Source organism: Mirounga leonina, unplaced genomic scaffold (assembly GCF_011800145.1).
Source record: "Mirounga leonina isolate KUSES-001 unplaced genomic scaffold, KU_Mleo_1.0 Mir_126, whole genome shotgun sequence".
Lineage (NCBI taxonomy): Eukaryota > Metazoa > Chordata > Mammalia > Carnivora > Phocidae > Mirounga > Mirounga leonina.
Genome location: NW_023270314.1, coordinates 32,898,039 through 32,914,280, shown reverse-complemented (window position 1 = coordinate 32,914,280; position 16,242 = coordinate 32,898,039). Strand labels below are relative to the sequence as shown.

The window sequence follows — 16,242 nt, the reverse complement described above, 5'->3', positions numbered from 1 at the left end:
CAATTTTCAAATGGGCAAAATGTTTTCTTCCTCCAGCAACATAAAAGGTGGAGACAATCCTATTACTTGTTGCTTATGAGGTTGGTGCTGTCTTAATTCTTTAAGCCTCAAAAAGAATCAATAACATACCCAAAGTCACTAGTAAATGTCAGAGCTGGAGTCTGAGCCCAGGTCTGTCTGACTCTAAAATCTATGTTTTAGATTATAGGAAAAAATATCACAAAAAGTCAAGAGGCTCAATGTATGTTGAGATAAAGAAACTGTATGAAAATTTTTCTTTCAATCTTCACTGAAGATAATTTATCTCATTAAGGGGTAAGCAACCCTGGGGTAGCTATCATAAATGTAGGGATTATATTTCCCTAATGTATTATTCTGATCAGTAATTGCAAAAACAGAAAAGAATGACAATAATTAACAAAATGCTTCATTTCTGTTTCTCTCCAACCATCTTACAATCTAGTTTCATCTACATTCTAAGCAAGGAGCTAGAGGATGTAAACATTACTCCAAACATGTTTTTTTCTTACATGTTATCTTGCAGTATTATTTGTTTTGAATAGTCAAGAAAGATTATAAATTTTATAACACAGAATAAAGATCACTGAAACATTAGATAATAGAAAGAACATAGGCTTTGGGGTCTTAAATTCAGATGCTGCGCTTACTTAGCTATATGTCCTTTAGAACATCAGCATCAAACTCCTACTTCACCAGGATGTTTAGTAATTACAGGAGATAACAATTATAAGGCTGCTAGCAGATGGCAGGTGCTCAAGAAATTTTAGCTCCCTTCCTTTTAAAGAGTGACATACAGGGCGCCTGGGTGGCTCAGTTGGTTAAGTGACTGCCTTCAGCTCAGGTCATGATCCCAGGGTCCTGGGATCGAGTCCCGCATCGGGCTCCCTGCTCTACGGGGAGCCTGCTTCTCCCTCTCCCAGTCCCCCTGCTTGTGTTCCCTCTCTCGCTGTGTCTCTCTCTGTCAAATAAATAAATAAAATCTTTAAAAAAAAAAAAAAAAAGAGTGACATACATATATATGATTATATCAAGGGTAGTGGTTCTAAAAATCATGTTTCATTATCTCCCTCAGACAGACTGTCGCATAACACGAAGCATCAAGATCGAAAGAGATCAGAAGAGATAAAGTTGCTTCATCAATGTGGGAACCTTCAGTTTTGAAATCAATTTCATGTTCTTCCATTAGTTGGTATGAGACATTATGGGGATGTTTCAATATCTGTCTATAGCATCCTGGAACATTGAGTTTCAGAGTTGGTACTTTAAACCTACATGTCTGTAGTCCATCTCTGCTAAGTATTTCCTGGTACCACTGCCCAACTTTATTCTTTGGGTACTGAATATTGTATCCAAGCATTGGAAGAACCACCTGTGCAGAAGAAGGGGGACAAAATTACATGAAACAGCCTTCAGAAAAATATATGATCATTATATCACTAAGATTTGGTGTATAAGAAAATCACTGAGATATAATCATTATGTCTCAGGATATAAACATTACAATCAGCCTAAAACATGCTATTGAACGCTACACTACTTTGATTATTTTAAATGCTGCCAGGCAAAGAAAAGAACTAACTACAATCAAGAAGGACTCACAATAACCAAGGTAACAAACTCAAGTCAGATATTATTAGACAAACTATTGTTAATGTAGAGGAGAGGAAACAAGAGGTTTGGGTACATTTAATTAGCCAACAAAGACTTAATCTCAATGTAGTCATACAATCTTAAAAGCATATTGTTTCTACAACAGAACAAACCCTATTGCTCAATGATATAACTGGTATTTTGGTTGATAACTTCACATTCTTCTTACTTATATAAAAACATGAGCACAAACCAGTAGCAGCAAATACAGTGTTTTGCTCAGCTGCTTATGAGAAGACACTACAGTTTGTAGGGCTTTCCTCCTTTGCTGATGATTTCTAGTCATTTTTCTTAAACACTACCAAAAGGTAGTCGGAAAAAGGAACAAGGTAAAAAATTCAAATACATACAACATGAACAGATTTCAAATTCATTATGCTAACTGAAAGAAGCCAGACATAAAAGACCACAAACTATATGATTCCATTTATTTGACATTCTTTCAAAGGCAAAACGAGGCAGAAAATGGATGAGCTCCTCAGGAGCTGGGGCTGGGGGTGGGGGTTGAATAAAAAGGGGCACAGGGAGATTTTAGGGAGAAATGAAAATGTTCTTTATCTTGATTTTTGTGGTCGTCACAAGACTATGTTTATCAAAACTCTTAGAACTGCAAACTAAGAAGAGAGATACTTATTGCATATAAATTATACCTGAATTAAAAAGTGAAAAAAAAAAAAGTGGTTAAGAGAAAAAGGTGGGGAAAAGAACTGATCAACATTTTGTCTTTTGGACACAATATCTACATTTAGATCTAAGTGATACCAATTTTTAAACAAATTTACCTGATGTATTGCATATGTGTTAGCTGATTCCTCTTCTTCCGTTACTAGATGAACCTACATTTTAAAAACATGACGAAAATATGGATGATTCATTTCCTCAATTTTCCCTGTTATGTATAATTTGACTCCTGTGCTGAATATACATATACCCAAACAAGACTATTTTCACAATTTGCTTCTAGACTACATAAAAATTTAAACGATACTTCCTGCTTTAACCACTGATAACTGAAATTGAAACACAAAGAGAATGGTGGTAGCTTAATACCCCGAGGCAACGCTTCCACCTCATCACAGCAGCTTTTCCTAACTTACAAAGTTCTTAGGCTGAATCAAAAATCTGCCTCTGGGAAACCACCCTCCCCCACCCCCACCCATCGCCAACAAGTATCATAATACTCTCTGAGAAGTGGTGTTTCTCAAAACGTGTTTCATAGAACAGTAACAGGAGACAGGGGGAAAAAGAGATGTATGTTAAGTGTGAGAAATGTTGCTACAGGACACTATAGAATAAATAAGTCTAATTTCTCCAGCACATGAAAGTTCAGGTATGAAGGCAGCTGTTACCATTAAACAAAGATGAACAGCATCCCCACCTTCCTAAGGCTTTCACCATATAATGCAGTGTCCAGATCCCCTCTAACTCTGCTGGCTTTGCCCTCAAGGATGCACAGTCTAATCAATAATTATTGCCCCTCCTTTTTTGTTTTTCATTTTGGGTTTGTATGTTTGTTTATTGGTAAGTAAGCCTTTTAGTTGCTGGACTCAGAAATGGATATAAAACTCTACATGTGATCTGACCAAAAGCCATGGGATGAGGATCTCTCCTGCATCATCATTTCTAGCTTTCTTTCACAAACTCTTAAGCCTACTTACAATGATGCAATTTAAATAATTTATGAAAATATGGAAAAACATGGTCAAGTACATTAGACCATGTTTTGTGGTTAGAGAGCTCCCTCCAGGTTGATATCAATTGATTTTTTTAATTAACAAACATGCTTTTGGCATATGGCTATTCCTCAACTATGAATTCACCTCACCTTTTAATTGTCTGCCACATTTCTCTATCTTGTTCACAAAGAAATTATAAGAAAATCTACCCCAAGTGACTTCAAATAAAGGTATATCTGTTAGTCTAGTAATCCTATCAAGAATCGATTAGTTTCCTACAATTTTTAACTGTAGATGCACAACATTACATGCCCCATATACCATTTAATAGAAACTTTACTGTCTTTTTCATTTTCATATCTTAACATCTTGGGCCTGTAAGTCCTGCCTTTTCTATTCTTAGTGCTTACTAGTAAAGTATAAATGATTGGTCTTAAAATATATAAAGACTTTTTTTTCCTAATAGAAGAAAACTTAGCAGGATATGAAGGAGAAAATGTTCTCCTTTCTCCTACAGCTCCAAAAGAAAAACAGATACAGTTCTGATCACAAAACTGTCCTTGCAAATGTTACTTTGAACAAAGAAGTCTTGTAAGACATGTATTTCAGAGATTATTACCATGTCTTGTCAAAGTAACCTTTAACTTCTGAAAATCTGAATTAGGAATGGCTAACTTACTAAATAATGTACAGCCCAGGTAATATTTAAATGAACATATTTCTGGAATGTGTGAAAAAAAAAAACATGATTTTTCACTATTTATCAAAAGGGAATCACCGACATCTCTTCCATTCATGAAGTAAAATAAGACCTATAATACTAAAAAAAAAAAAAAAAAAAAAAAAAAAAGACCTATAATGCTGCTAGATTTCTTTTTACAGTTTCAGATTTTATCTCAGTTAAATGACCGTTCTTAGTGATTTATGCTCCTCGTGATCACTTTCTTATCTAAATATTCATAAGGCACCCATTCAATGAAACAGCAAAGCAGAAACCTGTTGCTCTGACTTGCTCAGCCTTTAATCTCTTTTCTGATAGGCACACCCTCATTTTCAGGGAGCTCCCTGAAACCTCCCGGTTCTCAAATATAATTTGGGTGAGATGGTTCCAGGAAGGATCCTTTGGAACATAGGCTTAGCCAATCACATACTCCAGTCCACAATAATTGCTTTGGGCCCGAACACGGGCCCAAAAGCCAGGCCACTCCTAGCCAGAAAGACTTAATTCCATGGCCTTTATTCCATTGGGAAGAAAAGTTCTCTTCTCTACAAGTTGTAAGAAATAATGCTCATAACCATCTTGCCACCGAAAGAACAAGCCAGACTGAGAATGGCTCTAACAGAGGAAAACATAGTTGAAAGATGAAGAAAATAAGAGACAGACTATTTAGGAAACTGGATATAGCTATGCCCAAATCAGTCAGAGTCTCAGTTATCAGAGCCAATGAATTCCTGTCCGCTTTTCCTTAAGTTGGTTTGAGGTAGATCTCCATTACTTAAAACCAAAACCAACCAACCAACCAAACAAAAACCTTAATTTATTCATCCAGACTTCTGCTATTAATTTAGATAAAGCTCCCTTTATGCAGAGTTCAGAATCTATGTTTCTTCATTTTTGAAAAACTGGGCCATGTTCTCTCTCTAGATGCTGACACCTTTTCTGTATTCCATGATTTCTCTGGTAGAGATCAATTCGGGCTAGGGCCTTTTAATTCTGCTACCTGTGTCACTTAATCTGGGTCTTGATTTTCATTTCTATAAAATGGGAGTTAAAAAAGAGGGTCTCTAAAATCCTTTTCTCATCTAAAGTTCAATGATGTTATGATGTTATATATGAAAGCACTACTCAAATCCCTCCACTTTTATAACATCTTTGTAAGACTAACTTGAGATAATGTTCTTTTTGCATTATATTATAATTTGTTCTTTTTGCATTATATTATAATTTGTTCTTTTTGTATTATATTACAAAATGAATTTCTTTACTTGACTTATGGTATTCAGTTTCATTATTTAAACTGTTCAAACCCACAAAGATAAAAATACTAGTTGGATAGAGAGGAAATGGAAGAATCAACTTTTATAATATAAATTGTTAAGAGGAAAAAAGCAAGCTGTGAAATCGCAATCATAAAATCACATTTATATAAAAGAAATACACACAACATTACACACCTCATATACAATTACTATAAAAATTGTATTCTTTTTCATATTTTAAGTTCTGAGCCTGTAAGCCCTTCCTTTTCTTTTCTCAGTTTTCGCTAATAGAATAAAAATACACTCTCCTATGGATATTTTTGTGAAAGCATAGAAAAAGGTCTAGAAGGATACAGGCCAAAAAACAGAGGCTGATTTCCTGGACACAGGGGAGGAAAAGACAGTAAGAGTGGTGGACAAGATGACAGCTTCATATGTAAACTTTTGATTTTTCACTTTTAATGATACTACTTTGTGCATTACTTCTGTAATTCTTTAAAACATATTATTTAAAGGAAAGCTTACTGTCTTTGTACCTTTCGCTTAATGCCACTGACTATTTTTATTTTACCATTTATAGACTTGTGTTAAGCCTTAGCTAGCAGCATAGAAGCAGAAGATAAGCAAATACAAATAAAAAAATAAAACGTATGTTTAGTTCTAAATTGTTTCTCAAATAAAGGCTTCTGAAAATTAATGTTCCCAGTGTGGTTACTACTCTTTGACAACGCTGATGAAATGATACTTACTTTACTATTTGTGAAATGTTCATCATCAACATCTTCATCCAAACAGACCAGATCACCCTCTACTACTCTTGATCCATAGGTTGCAAGTCTGTAAGATACTGCCTCATTCCAAATTTTGCTGCTATACGCATGAACGTAGAATATGCGCATTGAATGGGGAAAAGAAAACCATGCCTGGATACATCCCTCCTCCGTCATGCCAAAGCGGTGCAACGACTCCAGCAGAGCTCTCTCGCGAACTTTGAATTCAGGCATCAGTGAAAGTGTGCCTTTAGCATCCTCTGAAATAAAGAGGAAATCAGTGAGTCAACCACTTTATTTACAGGCCAGTCATAAAGACCTTCATTATGCCTTCTAAATGAGAGGCAATGAACTGTGCTCTTTTGAACTTGAATATGAAGATGACGCTTAGCACCAACTATAAACTTAGCTACACCTGAAGGGTTTGTTTGTTTAGTAAAGATCATTAATCATATGATCCATTTTCCATTCACTTTCCCTGCTTTATTTATTTTTATTTTTTTTAAGATTTTGTTTACTTATTTGACAGACAGAGAAAGAGAGCACAAGCAGGGGAAGCAGTAGAAGGAAAGGGAGAAGCAGGCTCCCTGCTGAGCAAGGAGCCCGATGCAGGACTCGATCCCAGGACCCTGGGATCATGACCTGAGCCAAAGGTAGACGCTTAACCAGCTGAGCCACCCAGGCACCCCTCACTTTCCCTGCTTAAAAAAAAATAGCAAAAAGCACATTAGTAATACCTACTTCAGAATGGAGATAAACTAATTTGCAATTATTCAGAGGATTTCTTAAAAAAAAAAAAAAAACCGCTATATAAACCTCTGAGCCTACATATTTTTGAAGAGCTATTACAAACATTTACACAGACTCTTCTGAGTAAGAAAGGGTTGGATCCATCAAGCGCTAACAGGCCTTGCTAATGGGATGCTTTTTAAAATTAAATTAATGAACTCTACTGCAAAGATGCTTATTCAGGTAGGAATCCTCATTTTAATAAATGTACCAGGTGTTTCTTATGCATCCTCAAGTTTAGGAATCATTGCCATAAGGAAATTATATTCGCAGAACTCTAGATACAAACACATAAGTCATTTTGAGAGTCAAACCCATGTGGATTGACTCTAGAACCCACACTCATAACCACTTTTCTTTGGTGCTTCCCAGGACGCATTCTGCATATAAACCATGATATTGAGCTAAAGTGTCAAAACCGACTGGGCTGAATGGGCAACTAAACCAAAAATAATGCACAAAGTATTGGATACAGCAAACTTTTATGTAATTTGTTTTTAAGTCTCCCCTAGTTGTAGTGTATACTTCCACTGGACCAGGGTAGAATTTGAAATTCTTATCTACTCTGAGGATTTAGACCAAGAAAAACTAAGAAGCTATTTCTCCCCTCACTCCTACCCCCAAGAAGAGTTAAAACAGACAAGTCCTGGATATCTGGCCAAAACTGGAGTGTCTTAGACAGATAATAAAATTATTAAATGTATAATATATTATACAAGTATGTAGCAATAAATGCCCTCCTGCTGACATAACATCTGTATTATGTATTTGTATGACTATGTATAGGGTAAAGAAATTTTTAAATACCAGTTTGAAGAAAATATTTCTTTGCTCTATTTACAGGATCATCCAAATCTTCTGGTGTAAGAAATAATTTTACAGCCTCCACCTTTAAAAATCAAGCAAGCAAACATATGTTAAATGAAAATGACAAATTACTTACTTTTTTATATACAATGGAATATTATGCAGCCATCAAAAGGAATGAAATCTTGCCATTTGCAATGACGTGGATGGAACTGGAGGGTATTATGCTGAGCGAAATAAGGCAATCAGAGAAAGACATGTACCATATGACCTCACTGATGTGAGGAATTCTTAATCTCAGGAAACAAACTGAGGGTTGCTGGAGTGGTGGGGGTGGGAGGGATGGGGTGGCTGGGTGATAGACATTGGGGAGGGTATGTGCTATGGTGAGCGCTGTGAATTGTGTAAGACTGTTGAACCACAGATCTGTACCTCTGAAACAAATAATACATTATATGTTAAAAAAAAAAAAAGAAGAAGAAGATAGCAGGAAGGGAAAAATGAAGGGGGGGAAATCGGAGGGGGAGACGAATCATGAGAAACTATGGACTCTGAGAAACAAACTGAGGGTTCTAGAGGGGATGGGGTGGAGGAATGGGTTAGCCTGGTGATGGGTATTAAAGAGGGCACGTGCTGAATGGCGCACTGGGTGTTATACGCAAACAATGAATCATGGAACACTACATCAAAAACTAATGATGTAATGTATGGTGATTAACATAACATAATAAATAAAAAAAAAGATGTCTAAAAAAAAAAAGAAGCAACCAATAATAACCAGTTATATTTTGCTGAATTTAGTGTCAAGGTATTTTTTCTATAAATCCACACATGTATACATTATTAAAATACTCTTTTTTGTTTATATTGTTTGGGGTCTGCTTGTGTTATTAATATGATCTGAACATTTTCCAATAAGACTAACCATTCTTCTACAACATTGTTTTTAATGGCTGCTGTACAATCCCAAAAAAAAGACAAATCTTTTTTTTTTTTAATTGCCAATTGGGGCACCTAGGTGGCTCAGTCAGTTAAGCATCTGCCTTCAGCTCAGGTCATGATCTCAGGGTTATGGGATGGAGCCCCATGTTGGGCTCTCTGCTCAGTGGAGAGTCCGTTTCTCTCTCTGTGCTCTCCCTCTCTTCCTCTCTCTCTCTCAAATAAATAAATAAAATCTTAAAAAAAAAAAAAGAGTCATGGTTGTTGGAATTTTTATTTGGCACCTGGGTGGCTCAGTCGGTTAAGTGTCTGCCTTAGGCTTAGGTCATAATCTTGGGGTCCTGGGATCAAGCTCCACATCAGGCTCTCTGCTCAGCAGGGAGTCTGCTTCTCTCTCTCCCTCTGCCCCTCTGCCCTGCTCATGCTCTCTCTCTCTTTCAAATAAAAAAAAAGTTGCCAACTTGTAATATTTTCTTTTAAAAACTAAATAGATTAAAAGATATTCCTTTTGGGCGCCTGGGTGGTTCAGTCGTTAAGCGTCTGCCTTCGGCTCAGGTCATGATCCCAGGGTCCTGGGATCGAGTCCCACATCGGGCTCCCTGCTTGGCAGGAAGCCTGCTTCTCCCTCTCCTGCTCCCCCTGCTTGTGTTCCCTCTCTAGCTGTGTCTCTCTCTGTCAAATAAATAAATAAAATTAAAAAAAAAAAAGATATTCCTTTTTTTAATGGTATCTATGAGGTCCTGTATTTATTATTATTATTATTATTATTATTATTATTATTATTATTATACTGTCTCCAGCACTGTGATTTCTAAGTGTATGTTTTAGAGTAGGAAAGGATCTTAAGATAGATCATTCAACCTAAAATCACACTCAATCTTATTTTTATAGTATTCATTCATTCATTCAAACAAATATATGTTCAGAAGCTAATTCATTCAAATAAATATTACTAAGTTTCTGCTATGTGCTAGGCACTGTGCACAGTACTAGGGATAGAGTGTTGAGCAAGAGAGACATGATGTTTGTTTACTGGTAAAGATCAAATAAACAATAACAATAAAATATAATAAAACCTAAGATGGGAAGTCCAAGAGGCTTTGAGGTAACAAGATAAGAAGAATTCAATTTTTCTTGGGAGTGGGATGAGAATTTAAATTGAGATGTAGAGAATGTAAAAGTTGGGGAAGGGATGTTTCAAAGGAAAGAAAATATGGCTTTCTAGCTGTGGGTCCAGCCTCTAAGTTGGCCCCCAATGATCTCTACTGGCTGGTACTCACACCTACTACAGTCCTCCCCGACACTAATCAGGGTGAGTCTGTGCGCCCAGTAAGTAGAATAGAACAGAAGCAAAGATGTCACTTCCCAGATTACATTATAAAAGACACTGAGATTTCTGTTACGGTCTCTCTCTCACTCTTCTGTGCTCCTGGACTCTTCTCTCTTGGGGAAGTCACGCCATGAGTAGCCCTATGGTGAGAAACTAAAGCTTCCTGCCAACAACCATGGAGTGTGCTTGCAAGCAGGTCCTCTGTGCCCATTCAAGTCTCCAAAGACTGCAGTCCTGGCTGATAGTGTGACTGCACACCGTGTGAGACCCTGATGCACTAACACCCAGCAAGGCTGTTCCCAGATGCCTGACGCTCGGGAGCAGTGAGACAAGAAATGCTTGTTGTTCTAGTCCACTCAGTTTTGGAGTAGTCTATTACGCAGCAACAACTGATAATTAATGCTCTAGCAAACTTTAAAAACAATGAGAACCGTGGAATATGAAGTTTAAAAGAGGGGAGAGCTTTTGTTTAAATGCTATGAGAAACAGGAATTTTATATAATTTGATGTCCTATTTCTGGAATTATAGGGTGTTAAGTTTCTTCTAAATCCTCTATTCAGTTCATTAAGAATTTGGTGAGGCTGGCCAATTCTCTGTTAGGTCTCAAACAAGTATTAAACGAAGGGACATCGCATAGTTTGCTTTACTACAATATGATACTAAAAATATAGTATCTGCTCAATAAGTGTTCAATAATGTAGTATATGGGGGCGCCTGGGTGGCTCAGTTGGTTAAGTGACTGCCTTCAGCTCAGATCATGATCCTGGAGTCCCAGGATCGAGTCCTGCATCAGGCTCCCTGCTCAGCGGGGAGTCTGCTTCTCCCTCTGATCCTCTTCCCTCTCACGCTCTCTGTCTCTCATTCTTTCTCTCTCAAATAAATAAATAAAATCTTAAAAAATAAAAAAAATAATGTAGTATATGGTATATGTATGTGTGTGTGTGTATATATATATGCAATTATATGCTCGGTTAAGAAAGCAAAGGGCTGGCTTATGTAGTAAGTACAACTGACAAGACAAATCAGATCATAGTTTTTTTAAATCCATACCATTTCACTCTTCAGCAAAGCCAATCCAATCTGGTCGGTGTGAACTTTCCTTCCCATCCCAAATCTCTGCGGTCCGTAGTAATTTACAAACCCTTTATTCTATGAATACAAGAAAATCAATTAATTAGAAGTATATTGTGAGGCACCTGGGTGGCTCAGTCGGTTAAGCGTCTGCCTTTGGCTCAGGTCATGATCCCAGGGTCCTGGGATCGAGTCCCGCATCTGGCTCCCTGCTCAGCAGGGAGTCTGCTTTTCCCTCTCCCCCTCCCCCTGCTTGTGCTCTCTCTCATGCTTTCTATCTCAAATAAATAAATAAAATCTTTCTTAAAAAAAGTATATTGTTATGGACTGCATGCCTGTGTTCCCACCAAAATTCATATGTTGAAATCTTAACCTCCAATGTGATGGTATTTGGAGGTGAGGACATTGGGAGGTAATTAGGTTATGAGGGTAGAGCTCTCAAGGATGGAATTAGTTTCCTTATAAGAAAAGAGCATGGAGGGGCGCCTGGGTGGCTCAGTCGGTTGAGCAGCTGCCTTTGGCTCAGGTCATGATCCCAGGGTCCTGGGATCGAGTGCTGCGTCAGACTCCCTGCTCAGCGGGGAGCCTGCTTCTCCCTCTCCCTCTGTCTGCCTCTCTGCCTACTTGTGCTCTCTATCTCTCTGGCAAATAAATAAATAAAATCTAAAGAAAAGAAAAGAAAAGATCATGGGGCTATCTCACTCTCTTTCCACCATGTGAGAATACAACAAGAAGATAAGGCTGGCACCCTGATCTCAGGCTTCCAGCCTCCAGCACTCTAAGAAATAAATTTCTGTTATTTAAAAGTCACCGAGCCTATGGTTTTTTGTCATAGGCCCACAGTGACTACAATAAATAAATATAATTACTGTGTCAGAATACGTAATCAAGTCTTTCTCTTTGTATTTATTTTAAGAAAAGAATACTGTAATCCGCAATACACACATAAGGGCCAAATGGTCTGGGAAATTCTATACAGTTAAAGAACAGAAAGGAGAAAACCAAACAATTAAAAGAAAATAAGACCAACGAAAAAGCTTTAAGATTATGTGAGCTTTCCATTCACAGTACTCAAGGGTATGGTGGGATGCAGGACTTGCAGTGCTAAACCAGTGCTGGGATGAACTGTTCACCTAGGACTGGATCTGATCTTTGCCCTGAAGCTCTTTCTGACTTTGAGATGCTTCCGCTGTCTGGAGATGCTGAGAGTAAGAAATAAATTTACTTCAAACCCAGCAAGTCTTGGTTCCTTTATGTATAACAATTCATTTTTTAGTTACCTTAGTTTCTGAGGGCCTGGGCCAAGACAATGACATGGCACCACTTCCCCAGGAATAGAAAATTGTAAATTACTCTGCAACCTTAAAGACATCGGTCAGTGGATAAACATGCTCTCACAAAGAAAACACCAGGTCCAGATGGTTTCTTGAAAGATAAGAGTCTTTCATGCTCACTTTATGAGTATTTCTCATAACAATTATTATTTCAAATTTGGAAAAATAATATCAAATAACATCCTAGAATAACCAGAAGAACTTTAAGTACCCCTTCAAATTACTTAGAGTTGGCTATAACAAAAGGTTTCTAGAAGTCAAAGTTAGAACCCTCTAAAATAAAACTTCAAAGACTTCTTATTTTCAGAATTAAAGGAAAGTTGGCTAAAGTTAGAATCATTCCTAATGGGGATTTTATAATGGGCAGTTGTATATTCATAAATTCCGAATGAAAGATAGGCAATAAATGCTATGAGAGTTCAGAGAAACTCTCTCCCTTTTTAAAAGGATATCATTTTAATAACAGTTTTTTGAGGGGGGAAAAAAGAATTTTAGATAGGTCTAGGAAAAAAGGGAAAAAACCACCATATAAAGAATATACAATCAGGGGCGCCTGGGTAGCTCAGTCGTTAAGCATCTGCCTTTAGCTCAGGTCGCGATCCCAGGGTCCTGGGATAGAGCTCCACATCGGGCTTCCTGCTCAGCGGGGGGCCTGCTTCTCCCTCTCCCACTCCCCCTGCTTGTGTTCCCTCTCTTGCTGTGTCTCTCTCTGTCAAATAAATAAAATCTTAAAAAAAAAAAAAAAAGAATATACAATCAAAGAGTGTCTATACACAGACAAATGTGAATTTAGAAAATCTTTAGTTGGAAGTCATTTTCCTGACTATAAGGCGTAATAGTGATTAAAAACCTGTTTTGCTTGTTTATTTTCCTTTGGAGAGGAATAAAATTGTGTAAAAAGGTCTTTGTGGTCAGAATCTTAGATCACTGTTTCTCAGTGTTAGCTGTAGAGTAAAATCACTTAGGGAGTTTTAAAAAAAATACTAATAACAAAAGCTGCATCCCCAAATGTTCTTATTTAATTGGTTCGGGGGTAGGGATTGACTACTGAGATTGCCAAGAAGCATCCCAGGTTGAGGATTACTGGTCTAGATCAGGGGTTGTCAAATTACTAATGGCCCACAAGTCAAATGTGGCCGACGCTTATTTTTGTAAATAAAGTTTTACTGGAACACAGTCATGCTCATTCGTTTATATATGGTCTATGGCTGCCTCCACACAAGGGCAGTAGAGTGGCTTCATCAGAAACCATATGCCTACAAAGCCAAAAATATTTATCATCTGGCTCTTTACAGGAAAAGCTTGCTAACCCACAGTCTGGATGATCAGACTGAAGGCTATGGCACATTTAGATGCCTGGGAAATATCACTTATATATTTATGTTAAACAGTATTTATTGTAAGACAGAATAAAATGTGTATGATTTACCATTTGTATCCATTGAAAAAAATTCACAATTAGATTGAAAAGAAAAAAAAGATTATGCATAATTCTGATAAGTAATGTAACTATTTACCAAAGATTTCCTGAAAAAAGTACTGAACAAAATTTCCAAAATTAATCCCTTTGCCTAAAATACTATTCTATATGGCATGTGCTAAAAAAACAAACATACAAACAACAACAAAAAACACCTCTCTTCTGATGCAGATAGCCCCCCCCCCCCCTCCGGGTAACTCTATATATTTTTAAAATTACATTAAAGGTTTTTTTTAATACAAAAAAAATGTACTAAGAAAATTAAAAATAAAACAAGTTGTCCTAATTATCATTTTTTTAAATAATGACATATGCACATAAAAAGAAAAGGTACAAAAGAAGAAGAAGTTTCCCTTCTTGCCTCAGCGTAAAGAGAAGGCCTATAAAGATTTTCCTGTAACACTATTTTAAAATTAAGTTTTCTTACCTTAACATTTTCTATTGCCTCCAAAATTCTCTCTCTCAGGTTTGAAGAATCATTTATTTGGTTTCTTAAATTTCTGATGGTAATATCAAAGTGATTTCCCTTGAGCTGACCGAGTCTAAGGGAATCATCTACAGATCGAATATTAAACACATTCATTCTTTTCTTTTCGATTTCTTTTTCAATATTTTTCAACCTATAAATGATAAATCATATAGACTCATTAAATCTTACATTTAAAAATTAATATAAGGTTTAAATGACAGCTGCCAGACAACCACTTATATCAGAACACTAAAAAATTTTTTGGAATTCAAAAGGTAATGCTATTTCAACAAATGTGCACTAAAAAACCCCATTACTATAGGATTATATTAACAGAGTTACTTTATGACCTGAAATAATTCAATCATTTAAAATCTGCCACTTCTCAAAGTTTGTCTTAAAACTACCTACATTTTCAGTGTAAATTTAAGACATAACACTATTTAGAAGATAATCAGATTATTAAGGCAGGATGTGCTGCTCAATAAGCTTTTAATCAATTAATTACTATTGATAGGGAGGTTAATATGCTCCTAGTGTTCTAAGTTTTTAATCTCACATTTATTTATTTGATGCAATAAGAAAGTAAAGTTCTATCTTATAAAGTAATGTTTTATTACCTCTCTGGAGTCACTTTTCTAACAACCATTGCTTGATAGGTGATGGCTTTCTTGTCTTTTAGGCCTGCATAACTAAAATCTGAAGGAATCACACCAAGTTTGATAGCTAAAAAACCAAGTGCTTCAAACATTTCCAGATTTTCTTTTCGTAGGGTAAAAGCTGAAACAAACAAACAAAAATCCCAGATTACACACACACATACACACACACACAGCTATGATACATCAACTACATTCTTAGTAGACTAATAGATTAATATAATGAATCAAATTTTTAATATAAGTATTTTTTAACAAGATATAAAATCAGTGTCTTAGATTTCAGCAGTCATTTGAAAAATGCTAATTGGCTCAGGAAAGGCTTATAGAAAAAACATCTAAATCTCTTACTTTGGCATTTATATCTGACCCCAGTCTCCCTTTTCAGTCTCCGCACGAATATCCTGTATGACACAGAGAATGCCTCAGAATCCGTGGATGGACTAGAGCCTTCCACAGCTTTGTAGTTTCTCACATTTGAATCCTCTGTTTAAAATGTGTTCCTTCCATTTTACTTGCCACACTTGTATTTATTTTTCATGATCCAACAGTAGCAGCAGTTCTCCCTTAAGTTCTTCCCAGGTTCCCAAGACTGAATGCTCCTAAAGCAGGGATCATGTTTGTTTTCTCAACTGTTATACCCACAGTCTAACACACACTAACTATTCAAATAATTGTTGAATGAATACATAAACTCCACAAGGTGCTGATTACACAAAATTGCATGTCTCCACAAGTTGTCATTATCAATATCATGACACTTGCCACTATGCATTATAATTTCTCTTTATGTTTGCCCACCCCATAAACTGGGAGTTCCAAGCCAGCAAACCAACAGATAAAACGGCACTTGCTTTGTGGTAGATGTTTAAAATGTCTACTAGATGACAGGGTGGGAGTGAGATTGGGAAGGTAGGGAGAAGGAACAAGCCCAGTAACAACTACCACCAAAGAAGTTCCCCAATATGCTGGCCTATAAACCAGCCAGCACTGATAATAACAAAATACCGCAACCCACAGTTCACAATGTTTACATATAAGATACATCAAACTACTGCCCTTTTCCCTCTAATCATGAAAAGGAAATTCAGGGTTTTTTGCAGAATAATTTATATTTTGTTCAACTGCTATAATTGTCATCCGCAGCTACAAGGGTCTCCCCGAATAGTGAATACTCTAAGAAAAATGAACGTTAAACATAAACGTTGATTCAGGAAGTAGAAGGATGGGAAATGTATATATGTATCTATCTATCCATCTATGAAT

General features: G+C 36.6%; 1 protein-coding gene across 1 annotated transcript in view; it reads right to left on the bottom strand.

The window, feature by feature from the left end:
• Positions 1–990: 990 nt before the first annotated feature.
• PUS7L (pseudouridine synthase 7 like) overlaps positions 991–16,242 on the bottom strand; it is a 28,964-nt gene continuing 13,712 nt past the window's right edge. The window contains exons 3-9 of the mRNA XM_035002840.1: positions 14,938–15,097; positions 14,276–14,468; positions 11,014–11,112; positions 7,694–7,775; positions 6,077–6,357; positions 2,454–2,507; positions 991–1,390 (exon numbers count right to left, since the gene is read on the bottom strand). Of these exons, the coding sequence (XP_034858731.1) occupies positions 1,064–1,390; positions 2,454–2,507; positions 6,077–6,357; positions 7,694–7,775; positions 11,014–11,112; positions 14,276–14,468; positions 14,938–15,097 (1,196 nt within the window). The 3' untranslated portion in view covers positions 991–1,063. The remainder of the gene's footprint in view (positions 1,391–2,453; positions 2,508–6,076; positions 6,358–7,693; positions 7,776–11,013; positions 11,113–14,275; positions 14,469–14,937; positions 15,098–16,242) is intronic.